Source organism: Sorex fumeus, unplaced genomic scaffold (genome assembly GCF_029834395.1).
Source record: "Sorex fumeus unplaced genomic scaffold, SorFum_2.1 ptg000128l, whole genome shotgun sequence".
NCBI classification, from domain to species: domain Eukaryota; kingdom Metazoa; phylum Chordata; class Mammalia; order Eulipotyphla; family Soricidae; genus Sorex; species Sorex fumeus.
In genome coordinates this window covers 12258226-12275931 of record NW_026606185.1, presented here as the reverse complement: position 1 = coordinate 12275931, position 17706 = coordinate 12258226, and the positions used below count along the sequence as shown (strand labels likewise).

General features: G+C 40.8%; 1 protein-coding gene across 1 annotated transcript in view; it reads left to right on the top strand.

The window, feature by feature from the left end:
* Positions 1-17706, top strand: part of ABCA13 (ATP binding cassette subfamily A member 13) — a 461928-nt gene that overhangs the window by 38827 nt on the left and 405395 nt on the right. The window contains exons 4-6 of the mRNA XM_056138421.1: positions 4400-4554; positions 8060-8088; positions 15607-15770. Coding sequence (XP_055994396.1) covers positions 4400-4554; positions 8060-8088; positions 15607-15770 — 348 coding nt within the window. The remainder of the gene's footprint in view (positions 1-4399; positions 4555-8059; positions 8089-15606; positions 15771-17706) is intronic.

Below are 17706 nucleotides of genomic sequence, written 5' to 3'. Positions count from 1 at the left end.
ATTCTATTTAGCCCACCATGCTGGAACTCATGTTTACCTTAATTCACAATTATGAGGCTCATTTGGTTACTTAACTACTGTCTCTGTGCAGGGACACCAACTACTCTGGTGACTGTGTCTTAATGTCATCACTTTATATGGGGATGCCATATAACATTAGATCATTTTGAAAAAGTAATTACTAATAAATATGTAGAATAGTTAATCACTGAATAAAAAATTGAGAGAAAATTTCTAATTTTAAATTAGTGACATTTTAAAAATAATTTCCATTTTGGATCCTTATCAATAGCTCTTAGAGCAACTGTTGGTATATAAATGGGCTGACCATGAATTGGCATTGAGTATTATATAATTTAAATATTGAGAAAAAGTAGGGGGTATGGTGCTGCCAGCAGGTAAATTTGTACCTGTGAGGTGAGTGCATCAGCAGCCTGATGTCACCGTCAGACTTTCAGATACCCCAAAATTGCTGCTGTGCCTTTGGCCAGACCACAAAAACTTGGGACAAAGTTTACCAAGAAAGTAAACAGCCAAAAGTTAGGTATGTGGGAGACACACCCACAAACCACCTCTGGTTCAGCTATATAATTGGAGGCATGGCCTCTCTGGTTCCCGATTGAACTGCTTAACGGTCATGATTCCAGAGACTCAGAAACGAATCTCAGAACCCAGTGGCTTTTGGCAGAAATGCATCCTGTTCCTGCAGTAGGTTACTGGCGCTGGGCCACTCCAGGTGGGAATAGGTTTTGTGCCTTGGCCTGTTCCCCCTGGTGGCCTAGTGACCGCCATCCTCCAGAAGCCACTGGACAGTCAGGTTTGGGCCTGCAGTGATGACACACACGGAGCCTGACCAGCTGGGGGTGGAACCGGCCCTTTCCTCCCCATCCCAACGAGAACCCAAGTCACCGCCTACAAATGGCTTCTCTGGCTCCTGATCAAGCTGATTAATGGCCATGATCCCAGAGACTCAGAAACAAATCTCAAAACCCAGAGACTTTTGGCAGAAATGCATCTGGACCACATACACGGCCATGGCTCCAGAGGCAAAAGGACTTAATCCAGAGCCCAGCAGCTTGTGTCAGAAAAGTGAATGGACCATGCATTAAACTATGGCGCCATGCCTCCCCGGGAGAGAAAGGGTGTTGCTCCCTTCCGTCTTTCTCCCAGAAAAGTGAATAGACCTTGAGCCCTGGGGGAGGGGAAAAGGCGAAAGGGAGCAGCATTCTTTCCCTCCCAGGGAGGCATGGCGCCATAGTTTAATGCATGGTCCATTCACTTTTCTGACACAAGCTGCCAGGCTCTGGATTTAGTCCTTCTGCCTCTGGAGCCATGGCTGTGCCAGAGCGCCGCTTATTGGGGACAGCTTGTGACCTCGGTAGGGCGTGATGGATGAGCTGATACCGTCCCCCTTCCCATGAGACTGCAGTTGCCTTGTCACTGCCGGCTCATACCTGGCTTTCCAACCATCTTTGAGGCGGCAGTCGCCTTGCTGCCGGAGGGGGGAGGGTAGAGAAAGGTGGAAGGGAGCAACACCCTTTCCCTCCTGGGGAGGCATGACGCCATAGTTTAACGCATGGTCTATTCACTTTTCTGCCTCAAGCTGCCAGGCTCTCTGGATTAAGTCCTTTTGCCTCTGGAGCCATGGCCGTGCCAGAGAGCCATTTGTGGGGGGCAACTCGTAACCTTGGTAGGGCGTGAAGGACGAGCTGGTACCATACCTCTTCCTAGGAGACTGCAGTTGCCCTGTCACCGCCGGCTCATACCTGACTTTCCAATAAGCTTTGAGGCGACAGCCACCTTGCTCCTGGGGGGTGGGGGGGGCAGAGAAATGCGAAAGGGAGCAACACCCTTTCCCTCCTAGGGAGACATGGCGCCGTAGTTTAATGCATGGTTCGTTCACTTTTCTGACACAAGCTGCCAGGCTCTGGATTAAGTCCTTTTGCCTTTGGAACCATGGCTGTGTATGCAGTCCAGATGCATTTCTGCCAAAAGCTGCTGGGTTTTGAGATTTGTTCTGAGTCTCTGGGATCATGGCCATTAATCAGCTTGATCAGGAGCCAGAGAGGCCATTTGTAGGCGGCGACTTGGGTTCTCATTGGGATGGGGAGGAAAGGGCCGGTTCCACCCCCAGCTGGTCAGGCTCCGTGTGTGTCATCACTGCAGGCCCAAACCTGACTGTCCAGTGGCTTCTGGAGGATGGTGGTCACTAGGCCGCCAGGGGGAACAGGCCAAGGCACAAAACCTATTCCCACCTGGAGTGGCCCAGCGCCAGTAACCTACTGCAGGAACAGGATGCATTTCTGCCAAAAGCCACTGGGTTCTGAGATTCGTTTCTGAGTCTCTGAGATCATGGCCATTATGCAGTTCAATCGGGAACCAGAGAGGCCATGCCTCCAATTATACAGCTGAGCCAGAGGTGGTTTGTGGGTGTGTCTCCCACATACCTAACTTTTGGCTGTTTACTTTCTTGGTAAACTTTGTCCCAAGTTTTTGTGGTCTGGCCAAAGGCACAGCAGCAATTTTGGGGTATCTGAAAGTCTGACGGTGACATCAGGTTACTGATGCAGTCGCCTCCAGGTACAGATTGACCTGCTGGCAGCGCCATACCCCTTATACATTCTTTTAATACAAGTAAGGTACCAGATGGAAAAAACTGTCCACTACGTATGAATGATAGTGCTATGATAAGTAATTCTGTAAAGACATCTTAATGTCTGTGGCTGTATAAAAGTATTGATCTTGGATGGGTGTTTCAGACTGAAACCTGATCATGAGAGCTTTGTAATTGTGTATTTCATGGTGATTAGCAGTGTAGCACTGTCCTCCTGTTGTTCATCCATACGCTCGAGCGAGCACCAGTAACGTCTCACAACAAATTGTGAGACTTGTTGTTACTGTTTTTGGTATATTGAATACATCATGGGAAGCTTGCCAGGCTTTGCCGTGTGGGCCAAACACTCTCAGTGGCTTGCTGGGCTCTCCGAGAGAGATGGAGGAATCGAACCCAGCTCGGCCATGTCAGCCGTGTGCAAGGCAAATGCCTTACCCATAGAAACAATAGCATATGCTGTGGCTCCATACATTATAGCCATATGACAGTGATCAAACTACAGAGTTGAGATTTAAGAATTGCAAATGTAATTTTAAGAAAACTGGACTACAGAATATGAAGGATAGTCCACTATGCAGACCAGACCACAACTTCTCTGCAATTTTTAGAATGATTAATATGAATATTATAATACTAACACTGTGTCCACTTTATAGAAGATATTCAGTGGTTCATCTCACTTGACTCTGTTCCTTTAAATTTGAGAAAAGCCAATTAATTTTACCAGATAGACTATTAGAAGTATTTATATTAACTTTCTTTGGTTACATATTGAAAACTAAATCTATAATGATAAAGTAATTTTACTTCCATACATCCACTTTTGTGGTAAACAAATATCAAAGGATATCCAAAAGCTGAGTTGTATAATTAATTGTTGCTATTTCTCAAGAACGTTATACTACTATCCAACTATCCATTGAGACAACTCCCAAAATATTGGACTCATTATTCCATTCTGCCTTGTGAAAGATGATCATGTAGAATCATTTTTAATATTATAATGCAAATAAAATTACTGAATGATTTTTAAAAATTTTTAAAAAAAATTTATTTATTTATTTTGAATACCCATCGCTCCACCAGTGACCATTTCCCACCACCGCAGATCCCAGTAACCCTCCCACCCCCCACTCCCCCAACCCACCCTGTCTCTGTAACAGGGCATTCCCTTTTGTTCTCTCTCTCCTATTGGGTGTTGTGGTTTGTATAAGAGTTTAGCCTGGTTTTCAGGGAGAAACGTTGGATGATTTACTTTCCATTGATTACTTTGTATATAGGGAGATGTTACGTGGCTGCGTAAGCGGCTGCATGGTTTGGGGGAAAAGTCCTGGTTTCCGCATACTTGAGTTATGCTTGTAGAGGCTCCTGGTCACCATGGTTCCATCTGGAGGAGGCGGGATGCAGCACCTACCCCATCTGGGACTTCCGGGTGATCTCGGCTCTTTTTGGGACCTGGTGCATTCTCTGGGAGCTGTGGAGACCCCCCCCCCCCCCCCGCAGCCTTTCTTCTCTGCGGTGGTGTGCTGTAAAGATGGCGCTGGGGGGAGGGTTGTGGGTATGACTTCTGGAATCAGAGGTTACCTGGGAGCCAGGAAGGTCCTGGCAGTTTGGAGGAAAAGTCCTGGGTCCCGCATATTCAAGCTATGCTTGTAGAGGCTTCTGGTCACCGGGATTCCATCTGGAGGAGGCGTACTGGATGGTTTTTAATGTAAAAAAATAAATATTGAGAAAACATTCCTGTAGAGTTTTAATTAATGTGATATTTGTTCTGTTTATTTAAAGTTCATCCACATCCTGGACTGCAACGGACAATCACAAGAAGGTCAACAACCTGGTTTTCTTAAAAGAGATACAGGACTTTGCTAAAGATATCTATGAAATTATGGACAAAGCAAAACGTTTACACAATGTTTGGAAAGAAAGATCCAAGAGTCCAGGCAAGTGAATTTTAAAAATTTTAAATACCTCTTTAAATTTTAAATTTTAAGTGCCTCTTTTTAGAGACAGATTTTGGTGGTCCCTCGTGAGATTTGATAAACAAAAATCATCTTAAAATTCTATTTATATTTTAGTTTTCTTAATGCTGGTAGGCTGCCATTGTGGATCACAGTGAAAGGCATGTTTTTCTTGGTGGAAGTCTACTATCTTGAGCAAGTATGTCCATTGTGATTGGATTTCCACCTTAGGTACTTTGTGTACTTCAAAGTTTCTTGGGTTGCACAGGTTTTTCAGTGTGTCTGTGGTGAGTCTTCACTTTGCCTGCCTAAATGCCTTCTTTCCACTTTTATTGCTGTTTTCTTTTCACTTATTTAAAGACATATGCCTTATCTTACACACACACACATACACACACACATCACACCACACCACACAGGTTCACTCTTGTTCTTGACTTTATTTTCCTATGTTAACAATGTTTAATTCTGATCTTTGATAATTAGCATTTGGTGTCAAAACAATTTTATTTTTGGGGTAGAGCATATATATATTTTCACTATTAAGCATTTTTATTTTCAAATCTCTCAATGTAGAAATTAGAATGAATATAGTTCTTAAAGATCTATGTGTGAAGTTGGTGGACCCCACAGGTGGCTTATGTAAGGCAGGAGGAGAGTGAGATGATCACTTTCTCTGGATCTGCCTCTCCCACTTTGGGAGTCACTGGGAAGCCTAGGGCGGCTAAAGTCTGAGATGATCCCCTGTTTTATACTGGCCAGATGTCCACCTCCATCCTTACAGCCAGCCCCACCAGGTCAAACCACACCTGAGGTCCACTTAGTCTTCTAGGTATGGAGTTGATCCCTGTTACTGGATTCTTGTCTGGTCTTGCAGGAAAGAATTTCAGGCATAGATGAGCAGTGAGGTAAAACAGATTTTATTTGGAGGTTTTTGAAAGGAGGAGGGAGAGAAAGTGGGAGGGGGGAGAGAGAAAGGGAGGGGGGGAGAGAGAGAGACAGAGAGAGAGAGAGAGAGAGAGAGAGAGAGAGAGAGAGAGACAGAGACAGAGACAGAGAGAGAGAGAGTCTGGAGTTGACCACCCGTCAAGGACAGAGAACAGAGCCGATAGTGCGAATCACATAGCGAGGTTTGTTATTCCAGCTAGCCAGGGTCCAAGTATAGCTCGGCGCAGGGGCTTTTAACAAGGACCCAGAGCACTAGGTTCAGCAAGTTTTTATACTTTCATTTTAGCAAGTAAGCATTACTCAGCAAATTTCTATTACCTAAAGAGTACATGTATTTTTTGTTGTTGTTTTGGCCCACAACATCCAGCCCACTTCCTGGCAGTTACATTCCAGAGACTTAATCTCATTCAAGGACCTAATCTTTGACAAAAGCATCTGGTTTTCCTGCTTTAACACTTTGTGACCCTTCACCCTTGTTTATCAGAAATGAACTAGTTTCTTGTTCCCGGAAGGGGCCTAAGTCACTCGGAGGCCACAAAGCCTGTCATGGCAGTTCTCCGGAGAAGCAGATCTAACATAATGTGCTTGAGAGAGAGCTTGGCCTTCTCCAAAAGATGCCTTGAGAGGCCTTTAAGACGGGCTTGAATCCCCAAATGGATTAGCGCCCTACAGAGATGTCTCTGGACCCCAACCATTTACAATATTAGAATTCCAGAAGCGCGACCTCTCATATTCAAAGTGAGCAATAGAAAATAACTTATCTAGAGTCTGTCACTGATAGGCAGGCTTGAATGGTGGTGGGAAAATTTGAGCAAACTATAATACCCAGAAGTAGAGACAGTTTATTGGGGAAATTGTTTGCCACAGAGGCAGGGAGAGGACTGGGATGGTGGATACTATGGACATTGGTGGTGGAAAATGTGCACTGGTGGAAGGATGGATGTTCGATCATTGTATGGCTGAAGCTCAAACATGAAAGCTTTGTAACTGTATCTCATGGTGATTCAGTTAAAAAAAAAAAAGACTGGCTTTTATATGCATATTCTCAGGGTTGCCTGGTCTGGAGTTTTCTGATGGTGGTGGGGGTTTGGCAAATAGCTTTGGTAAATCTTCTTCAAGTCTTTGAATGCAGTTCCTGTCTCCACTGAAGTCCATCACCTCTGTAGCGGGGCCAGCCTTCTCTGGGTCTGTTACTGATGCCAGGTGAAGCCTTTGGTCCTGTTTTCTGCAAAGCTGGCATTTTGTAACTTCAGGGATATTGATATTATTATTTCCCAGGAAATTCATTGACATTGGCCATTGCCTTGGAGGGTGGGGATGAGGGGTGGGAGACCTCCCTGTCTACCTGCCTGCCTACATCAGACAGAGTGAAGCTACCAACTACTCTTCTGTACATAGCCAAGAGTCCTCGCCTACAAGCTGCATTAATAACTATTGATTGTGGTGGAGGAGTTTGCTAGTGGGAGTCGTGTAGTAACAGTATGTCCCCAAACATAAACATTTACACTCTCAAACCTCAACAAAAGTAATAATAAATTAAGCATTATATATACTTAATATAAGTTCAGCATTATATGTCAAGAGTCACTCATTTGCTTACAAGCACCTTAGAAAGTGTTTCATGAACTGATACTGAGGATCCTTGCAGTCTTTTGTCCTTAAGAAGGGGTTGTGCTTCACATGCAGATGAACAAGAGGGGGTGCTGGGACCTGGGTGTAGTGGTCCTAAAGAAATGCAGGAGACCGAGAACTCCAAGGTCATGTTACTTCTCAGTCACTAACTTTATATCCTTACTTTTCCTCTCCCCAGCAGCCCAGTTTCGGTGATTTATTAATAGCATTAACTCTTTTTGTGAGGCATATCAGCACAGTTGCAGCTTAGTGCCATCATGTGTTTGCATGCTCTTATGTAGGGCTGAGGTCCAGACAATCTGCCTCAGAGTCATGCAGGATTCCCGAGAACATTCAGTCTTGACTTTAAAAGGTTGAAGTTTTCCCACAGTTGTAAATTGCACAGCATGTTCTCTTATAATTTACAGTCTTGCCTCTAAGAAAATCAAGGAAGTTTAATAACTCTGTGGTAAGATCTGTGGAGGGAGACCAGTATTTATTTCATATTATGTTGTAGTATGATTCCAAATAGAGTTTGGAATATGAAAATTTCATTTTCTTTCCCTCTTTAATCATTTTCTTTGTTTTTTATTTTCCCTCACTTTTCCAATCTAGCCCTACATTTTCTCAGTGTCTTAAGAGATTGGTAAAGTATTAAATGATTTAAAAAGAAATTAAGTAATTTCAGATGAAACTATATGCAATCAGTGTTTTGGATATCAGAAGTTACTGGCTCCTTTCAGGTTTATTCTTTAGTTAGCATTGGTGGTAAAGTGGTGAGCATTAGCTCATTCTGGATTTATTCTTCAATTATGTACTCTTGGGTCAGGACATTGTTATGGTTGTTTTGAATTTAGTAGAATAGGCACTCAGCAAAATAATTATATTGTTGATTGAACTAATGCATTTGAAATCTTATTTATTACAGATCCGTCTTCCAGTTCCAGTTTTTTAACAGTAAGTATCTTAACAAAATTTTACTTTTAATAATCAGAGACTGAATGGCTGAGTAAAAGCTGCGAATTTAAAATCTAACATATATATACACATACACACAAATATATATACATATATATCAAACATATATTTCTATTGATTTGATTCTTAGTAACCTTATGAACAGTCTATATTTGTAATAGGAAAACATAACTCAAGATTACTAATTTTTAAGTTCTTATTTAAGTATTGGGCATAGAAAAAATAAAAAGATGAGTTTTGATAGCCTTGGGCTTAAAGACTATATGATTCCTGTCTGAAATTTAAGTGTTTGGCAATCAATCCCTTAAAAGTTAATCACTGAATTACTAAATTATTTATGATTGGGTTTCAGGCATACACTATTGCAACACCAATTTTTTTTTTATCAGTGTCTAATTTCCTCCACCAATGTACTCAGTTTCCACCTACCCACAAGCCTGCCTCTATGACAGGCACTTTTAAAATACATTTTTGTCACTATGGCTTGCAGTGCTATAGGCTTTCATGTGCAACACTTTTTATATATCCCCTACTTTCAGTACTCCCTCCTCCTCCTGGTTGGCCACTTCTGTCCACCATTATTGTACTGTTCTCTTCCCAGTTCTATTCCTCCTCCTCAACCATCAGCAAACACTGCCCTGATCATCCCACTTCCACTGCCCCCCCCGCCCCCCCCCCCCATAGAAGCTGCCCACTGAAGAACACAATTTCTCATTTCCTTCCTTCCTTCCTTCCTTCCTTCCTTCCTTCCTTCCTTCCTTCCTTCCTTCCTTCCTTCTTTCTTTCTTCGTCATACCAGGCGACACTCAGGAGTTACTCCTGGCTCTGCACTCAGAAATCCCTCCTGGTGGTGCTCAGGGGACCATGTGGGATGCTGGGAATCAAACACGGGTTGGCCACGTGCAAGGCAAACGCCCTACCTGCTGTGCTATCACTCCAGCCCCATATTCTTCATTTCTATTTTCTTTAGTCATTTTTTTTTTGCTACCATGTTTCTTTATATACTGCATGAGGGAGGCTATTCTAAGTCTGTGGTCTCCTTCTGACTAATTTCACTCAGCAAGATACTCTCCAGCTTCATTCAGCTGCAGCAAATTGCATGATGTTATTTTATCTTACAGCTGAGTAATATTCCATTCTGTATATGCACCATAATTTCTTTATCCAGTTCTCAGGCACTTGGGTTGTTTCCAGAGTTTGATTTTTGTGACTAATGCTACAATTAACATATGAGTAAAATTGTCTCTTCTAAGTAGTGTTCTTGGGTTCTTGGGGATATATTCAAAGAAGTAAAATTGCTGGGTCAAATAGAAACTCAATTTCTAGTTTTTTGAGGAGTGTCTATTTTGTTTTCCAGAAAGTCTAGGCCAGTTGACATTCCCACATGCAGTGAATGAGAGTCCCTTTCCCCCCACTCCCATGTAACACTGGTTGTCTTTGTTCTTTTTGATGTGGTCCAGTTTCTGTGGTTGAACTGATACCTCATTCTTGGGTTTTGGGTTTTTTTTTTGCGTTTTCCCAATGAATAGTGAAGCAGAGCGTATTTTTCCATATGCATTTGGGTTATGCATATGTTTTTTTTATTTGCGAGGAATTTTCTTTTCATCTCTTGTTCCCATTTTTTGATAGAGTTGGACTTTTTTCTTGTAAAGTTCTATCAGTACTTTATATCTTGAATATTAGCCTTTTATTAGATAAATGTTGTGAAAATATTTTCTCTCAATCTGTGGGGTATCTTTGTATTTTGGTCACTACTTCTTTGAGGTGTAGAAGCTTCTTAATTTAATGTTTATCTCTCTCTGTTTGCTTGAACAATGGCATTGACTCCATGCCTATTGAAACCTCTAGCTTCAATGTGGAGGAGGTCTTCCTATATCTTCCTCAGTGCAACTTATGGATTCAGGTCTGATGTCAAGGTCCTTAATCAATTATTGTTTGGCTTTAATGGCACATAACTTCTTCTTTGAATTTCATTGAATCACCGTGAGATAGTAACAAGCTTTCATGTTTGGGGTACGATCACACAATGATCAAACACCCATAATGGCACAAAACTTTTTTTTTTAATTTATTTTTTATTAGTGAAACACCATGAGGTACAGTTGTAGACTTACAAGTTGTTGTGCTTGGGTTTCAGTTATACAATGATCGAGTACCCATCTCACCACCAGTGCCCATTCTCCACCCCCACCAATCCCAGTATTCTTCCCACCCCTCCCATCCCCCATCCCACCCTGCCTCTGTGGCAGGTCATTCCCTTTTGTTCTATCTCTCCTTTTGGGTGCTGGGTCTGCAGAAGAGACATTGGGTGGCAATCATGTTCTGTCTATAGACTACTTTCAGCATGCATCTCCCATCTTGGGCAGATCTTCCCAGCACCCTTTATTTGGTGCTCCCTTCTCTATCTGAGCTGGCACAAAACTTTTCATTTGTTTTGGATGCATAGCCATGAACCAGAGAGATAGTAGAGGGGATAAGTCATTTGCTTAGACGCAGATGACATTGCTTCAAATTCCTAAAATCACATAGAATCACTTTCGTGCACAGAGACAGGGAGATTTCCTAAGCACAGTTAGGTGTTCTTCCCACCAAATTGAAAATCTTTTTAATTTTTAAAAAGTAATTTAGTAAATTAAATTTATTTTAATTAAATCAATTAATAAAATTTATTTTAATTAAATTAAATTTGCTCGAGCGGGCCCAGTAATGTCTCCATTGGAGACTTTGTTGTTACTGTGACTGGCATATCGAATACTCTCGGTAGCTTGCCGGGCTCTCCGAGAGGGGCGGAGGAATCGAACTCGGGTCGGCCATGTTGGCTGCGTGCAAGGCAGATGCCCTACCACGCAGCCAACATGGCTGATCCGAGTTCGATTCCTCCGCCCCTCTCGGAGAGCCCGGCAAGCTACCGAGAGTATTCCATATGCCAGACACAGTACCAACAAAGTCTCCAATGGAGACGTTACTGGGCCCGCTTGAGCAAATCGACGATCAACAGGAGGGCCTTTACTTACTTACTTTTAAATTAAATTAAATTAATTTAATTAAATTAATTAAATAAATTTTAATTAATGTATGAAATTTTGCCTCCTAGATAAAATGTGAAAAGATGTTTTTCATTGCCACAATGGGGTGCAGTTCTTGGAACACTAAGACGGTTCTAGAGTATCACTTAATCACTTAATCCCCGTTATTCATCGATTTACTCGAGCGGGTGCCAGTAACGTCTCCATTCATCCCGGTTGCGTGCTAGCGTAGCCCAATGGTATCTGTTCTTTCTAGGAACATGCAGAGCCTCAAACCGATCATTCAGGGTCTTGATGAAGAAGTCTGACCATCTTGTAGGTGGGCGTCCACGTGATCTTTTGATGTCCCATGGAATCCAATCTGTAATGACTCTAGTCCAGCGGTTGTCTGTAAACCTCATTACGTGTCCAGCCCATCTGATTTTTGATGTCTTGGCAAATGAGACAGCGTCCCTGATTCTTGAGCGTTGACGAAGATCAGAACTCCGGAGCGATAGCACAGCGGTAGGGCGTTTGCCTTACAAGCGGCCAACATGGCCGATCCAAGTTCGATTCCTCTGCCCGTCTTGGAGAGCCCGGCAAGCTACCGAGAGTATTCGATATGCCAAACACAGTAACAACAAAGTCTCCAATGGAGACGTTACTGGGCCCGCTCGAGCAAATCGACGATCAACGGGAGGGCCTTCTATCTCTCATTTGAGTGAATTGTGATATTCCAAGCATAGCTCTTTCGATTCCTCTTTGAGAGACCCGAATAGCGTTCTCATCCTGTTTTTGTAGGGTCCAGGTCTCTGAGGCATATGTTAATGCAGGAAGAACAGTGGTATCAAAGAGATGTGCTCATAGCTGGAGGTCTTTGTCCTTTCAGTTATTTCTTCAATGTTCTTGAAGGCATTCCAAGCTGCTCTCTTCCTCCTGCGCAACTCAGGTGCCAGGTCATTCATCATGTTGATTTCTCGACCTAGGTGTATATAACTGTTGCATTCGGAGATGGTGGTTCCGTTGAGAGTGAATGGAGCATCAGGAACAAGGCTGTTTCTCATAAACATTGTCTTCGTAAGATTCAGCTGTAGTCCTACCTTTCCACACTCACGGTCAAAGTCGTTCAGCATTTGTGCCGCTTGGCTGATGTTTGGTGTTATTAGAACGATGTCATCAGCAAAGCAGAGGTGGTGTAGTTGCCGACCATCTATCTTCACTCCCATGCTTTCCCATTCTATTCGTCGCATGATGTTCTCGAGGGTGGCACTGAAGAGTTTTGGTGAAATGGTATCACCCTGCTGAACCCCTCTCTTGATATGAATGATTACTTCTTTGTAGAATGGTGAGATCTTGGTAGTGAATCCGCAGTAGAGCTCACGAAGGATCCTGATGTATTGAGTTTGTATGCCCTGATTGGCTAGGGCTTCTATGACCTCTTCCGTCTCAACAGAATCAAAGGCCTTCTTTAAATCAATGAACGTTAGACAGAGCGGCATTTTGAACTCCCGAGAAACCTCAATGAGCTTAGTAATCGTGTGGATATGGTCGATGTTACTGAATCCTTTTCGGAATCCGGCTTGTTCACACGATTGTCCTTCATCTAGTGTTCTGCTAATCCTATTCAGGATGACTTGAGTGAACAGATTGTAGACGACAGACAATAGGCAGATTGGGCGATAGTTGCCAATGTCGTGGATGTCTCCCTTCTTGTATAGTAGTACAGTCCTCCTGGTTTTCCATTGGGATGGAATCTTGCATTCAGACAGGTAGCGTGTGAAGAGCCGAGCGAATGTATTGATGAGTACTGATGGTAAGTTCTTCAGGTGTTCAGGTCTGATCTTGTCTGGGCCAGGTGCTCTTTGTTTCTTTACCGACGAGATGGCATGTTGGATTTCGGAAGGGAGAACATTGGGAACGACATATCCATCATGTGGTATCTGGTATGTGAGCAAGTGGACGTGGCTATTAAAGAGATCTGAGTAGAAGTCATGAATAATCTTCTCCATTGCCCTTCTGGAAGATGTGATAGATCCATCATGGTGTCGGAGGGCAGTCATCTTGGTTTTGTAGTTGGTGAAGGACAGGCGGGCATTACGAATGCTTTTCCCAGCTTCTGCCGCATCTACCAGTACTGCTGTTCTCCTGTTTTTGAGGTCATCCTTGATGGCTAGAGTATATGACTATGAAATAATTTAGCATACTCTGTTGGCACCACTGCATATTTTCCTAAGTCTCTTTAGCTGTGAGGATTAAAATATGGATTAGACACATTGAAAAATGTAATTGGAGTTGGATACTTTTCCAGAGAATATATGAGAATCTAAAAGAGGAAACAGTTGAGTGGTAATTTATAGGGAAGCTATCTTTCTGTTTCTACTGCACATGAACATGGGTGCTTATGGGTTATAGTAGGACTCAGGATTTTCTAGAGTTAGATGCTGGAGGGAAGAAGAGGGGATTGGTAGTTGGAGAGTGGAGTTCATAAAACTTTGGGTTTTGCTAATGGAAATATCAATTTATTGACCCTAGGAATGGAGACTCATGCAGGTAACAAAAAATATTGGAAAAGATGAACTCAAATAACAGATGATTTAAAGTATCACATAAGCTATGTTGACATCTTTAAGAATAATGAATGGAGCATGCTCTATGCCCTCCATGGTTGAGAAGATTCACTAACCACCTCCTATAAAATGAAATAATTCTGTATTATGCTAGGGTATAGTTTATGGTGGGAGGTACAATTCAATTCAAGTAGTGAATTGATTCTTCCAATGGAAAAAAGCTGACGATGCTTCTTTAAAGTTTCATTTACTATATTAGAATGCAACATTTGGAGTAGGAGTAGTTCAGAGGAGTAAATAGAAGGGATTGAATAAGTTTCTGAGGTATTGAGTGTCTCAATGTAATTTCACTCAGAAAGATGCAGGGAGACCCATGGTCATATTTTATTTGAAACTTTGTCACCCTCAGTTCATGAAACCCCAGATACCTAGAATAATCTGAAAATCTGTTACACACACTAAGCTAACAATACTTAGCTAAAATTGTGGTTTTCCTCATGTCCTTTCACCACTTCACTATTCTGTTTAGTGTTCCTTAGCATTTAAGCATTTACCATTTTGACAACATAATTTTAAAGCCATAATTTTGAACTATAAGGAATCACTCATCTTGTTGAAAGATTGTCTGATTGTAATTCAATCATGAACAACTTTCTAACCACGTATCTCATGGTGAATCAAATAAAAATGTGCAAAAAAGGGGGAAAATATGTAAGATCCTACAGGAAGACAGCTTTAGCCCTTCATCCATTACATAAGGAAGAGATACACTACAACTGATACCTAATAGTCATGAAATTAATGATTACAGAGTATAACTTTAGCCTTCTCATTTTTGATCCAGTTTAAATCCAGGATAATATTACAATTATTAACCTGAAAGAGCCTCCAATCATTGGGAAAGACAAATAAGGAGAGGCTGCTTAAATCCCAAGGTTGGGAGGAATAGAGATGTTACTGGCACCCACTCGAGTAAATCAATGAACAATGGAATGACAGTGATACAATGCTACAGTGAATATTACCACCTATTGTGAGTTTAATTGTGTCACCACCAAATTAATATTCGAGTCACATTGAGGACTTCAGAGTATAGCTAATTATGAGTAGAGAAAGGGTTGGGTTGGGTGCTATTACAGGTCAGTGTTTCTTCTTCTTCTTCTTCTTCTTCTTCTTCTTCTTCTTCTTCTTCTTCTTCTTCTTCTTCTTCTCTTCTTCTTCTCCTCCTCCTCCTCGTCGTCGTCGTCCTCCTCCTCCTCTTCCTCTTCCTCCTCCTCCTTCTTTTTCTTCTTCCTCTTCCTCTTCTTCCCTCCTTCTCCTTCTCCTTCTCTTCCTCCTTCTCCTTCTGCCTCTCCTCTTTCTTCTTCTTTCTTCCTCTTCTTTTCCTTCCTTTTCTAATTATTCTTCCTCCTCTGTCCCTCTCCCTCTCTCTTTCCCTACCCTCATTGTCTCTCTTTTAGTAGTAATCAGTAAAAGTGATTATTATCCGTTTTGTTTTATTCCATGACTGTGTTGTAAAAATAGTCTTTAAAATCATTGTTTACTTTCTCCAGACAGAAATACAACTGATTGCGCTCCAACTAAAGCTCTTTGGGAGCAGTGATAGAGAGGGATGTTAGTAATTTCTGAAAAAAGAAGTATGACGTTCAATTGTTGACACTAGTTATGGTTAGGTTCAGCAATTTTTTGTCATAATTTCAGTGGAGTGGTAGAGTCTGGACAAAAGAGAAGAATTCCTGAAATAATCACGTGTTTACAAAATCATTGTGTCTATGTCTCTCTTTTGTGCCTATATTTCAAATTTTTTTAAAAGAACAACAGAATTAATATCAAAATTTCTACTCAAAGTAATGACACACCAAGCATGAATCTTTACTTATAGAGATTTTATGTTATTATGCATTGTTCTTTTTTATTTCTAAAAGATGGATCTGAATAAGACTGAGGAAGTAATACTGAAACTGGAAAGCCTTCATCAGCAACCCTATATCTGGGATTTCCTACTTTTACTACCAAGAATAAATGAAAAAAATATTCATAATGAAGATGACATTCATGTTATATTAAATTTTCTCCAGGCAGTGTTAAAGTAAGTAAAAAGAGCATCTCTAATTATGGATGATTTTATTTATCCTCTAAACTTTCAATGATAAATATATATATATGTATGAGTAATTATCTAATACAAGAAAAAATTAATAATGTCTCCCTGATGTTGCTGAAACTTTTGAATCTCCACTGGTGTCTTTTCTCTATGTGTATAGATATCTTACGTGAGTCCAATAATACTGTCCATAGCATATTATTTATAACTTAATATTAACATACTATATGTTTAGTCTTCAAATGATTTTTTTGTTTTTGGTCACATCCCAAACGATAATTAACAGGTGCTTAGTTCTCTATTTTGGCAAGCTTTCATGTATTCCATTTTATAAAAACAATGTTTATTGAGGTACCAGTATTTACAATATTATTAATTATTTACATGGGAACTCATTTCAACACCACAGTCATCTACTAGAGAGACTGCTTACATTCACCAGGGTCCCTCAGTCCCCATTCTCCCATGTAAACTCAGTTCTATAGATAAAATATTCAGTTAGATGTTTTGACCATTTGTTGTTCTCTTACTAGATTTCTTTTTATCTGATATTTGGGACAACACTCTCTTTTTAAAATGTTAATTCTGGAAGTGATCACAACTGCAAACATAAATGAATATCCTAAACTATCACAAATTTTTAAATCAAAAGAAAATTATTAAAGTAAATTTTTTCAAATATATCTATTTTCATATATATGTAAATTTAAAGAATGAATGTTATAAATTTTTTTGCCAATAAACATTAATATTTGCATGAAATAGATAAGCCCTACACATACAAAATTTTGTATGAGTGAAGAGAGTTAAAATAATTAAGGGGAGAATCTGAACAGGCCTACAGAAATACAAGAGTATGTTTTATCCTAAGAAAGGGGATACGAGGTTTATGTTAAAAATATTATAGATACCGCTTGAGTGTTTTTATTAAAAAGTAAAGAATTTTAATAAAATGTTTATGATATTAAAAATTGATCAGGTACATAATATTCCATACAAATAAAATGTTAATTTATTATAGTGAATGTATAAACTCCATTATCAGGGTAGGAATAAGCAGACCAAGTTTTCCTTTAGTTTTGGACCATACCTGTAAGGGCTCAGGGATTACTCCTAACTTTATGCTCAGGGATCACTTCTGGAGGTGCTCAGGGAACCATATAGAGAGCCATGGATTGAGACTGGGTTAGTTGTATGCAAGGAAGCCCCTTTGCCCACTTTGCTGTTGCTCAGGTCCCTACAAACCATTCTTAATTTAATAGTGAGCAGCTATAAGCTCTATGAGTGAATGCCATACTCCATGCCAAATGCTGAGGAGTTAGTCTGGCCTTTTAAAGAAACTCCTTTAACACTTCTTGCTGATTAATTCCAAAACTATACATTTAATAAGCTTTTTGCCTGTCCCTGAAGTTCTGTATTATTCCCTCAAATCTGAATGATAATATAGCTGGTTAGAGTGTTCTTGGTGAGGTGTTCATTTTGCTGAGTTTTTATAGTTTTATCTCTCAATTCTCTTCTGGCTTCTACTCTTTTTTTTTCTTTTTGGTCACACCCAGCAATGCACAGGGGTTACTCCTGGCTCTGCACTCAGGAATGCACATGGGATGCTGGGAATAGAACTTGGTTGACCGTGTGCAAGGCAAAAGTCCTAACTGCTGTACTTATCGCTCCAGTAGTCTTATTTCATAGATCTGTGAATCGTCTGAGCTTTTCTTTGTATATAATCTGATTTCCTTTATTATTAGCTTTCTTCTTTCAGTATTCTGTCTCTATCTTTTGATTTAGGCTTTCTGAATACAGTGTCTCTTACAGTTTTTCTAGTTGCATTTTTTTTTTTTGCTTGGACCCTTTGGCCCTTTAAGATATTGGTAGTGCCTGTATAACTTAACTCTGAAAGTTACTTTTTTAAAAAATTGAACCA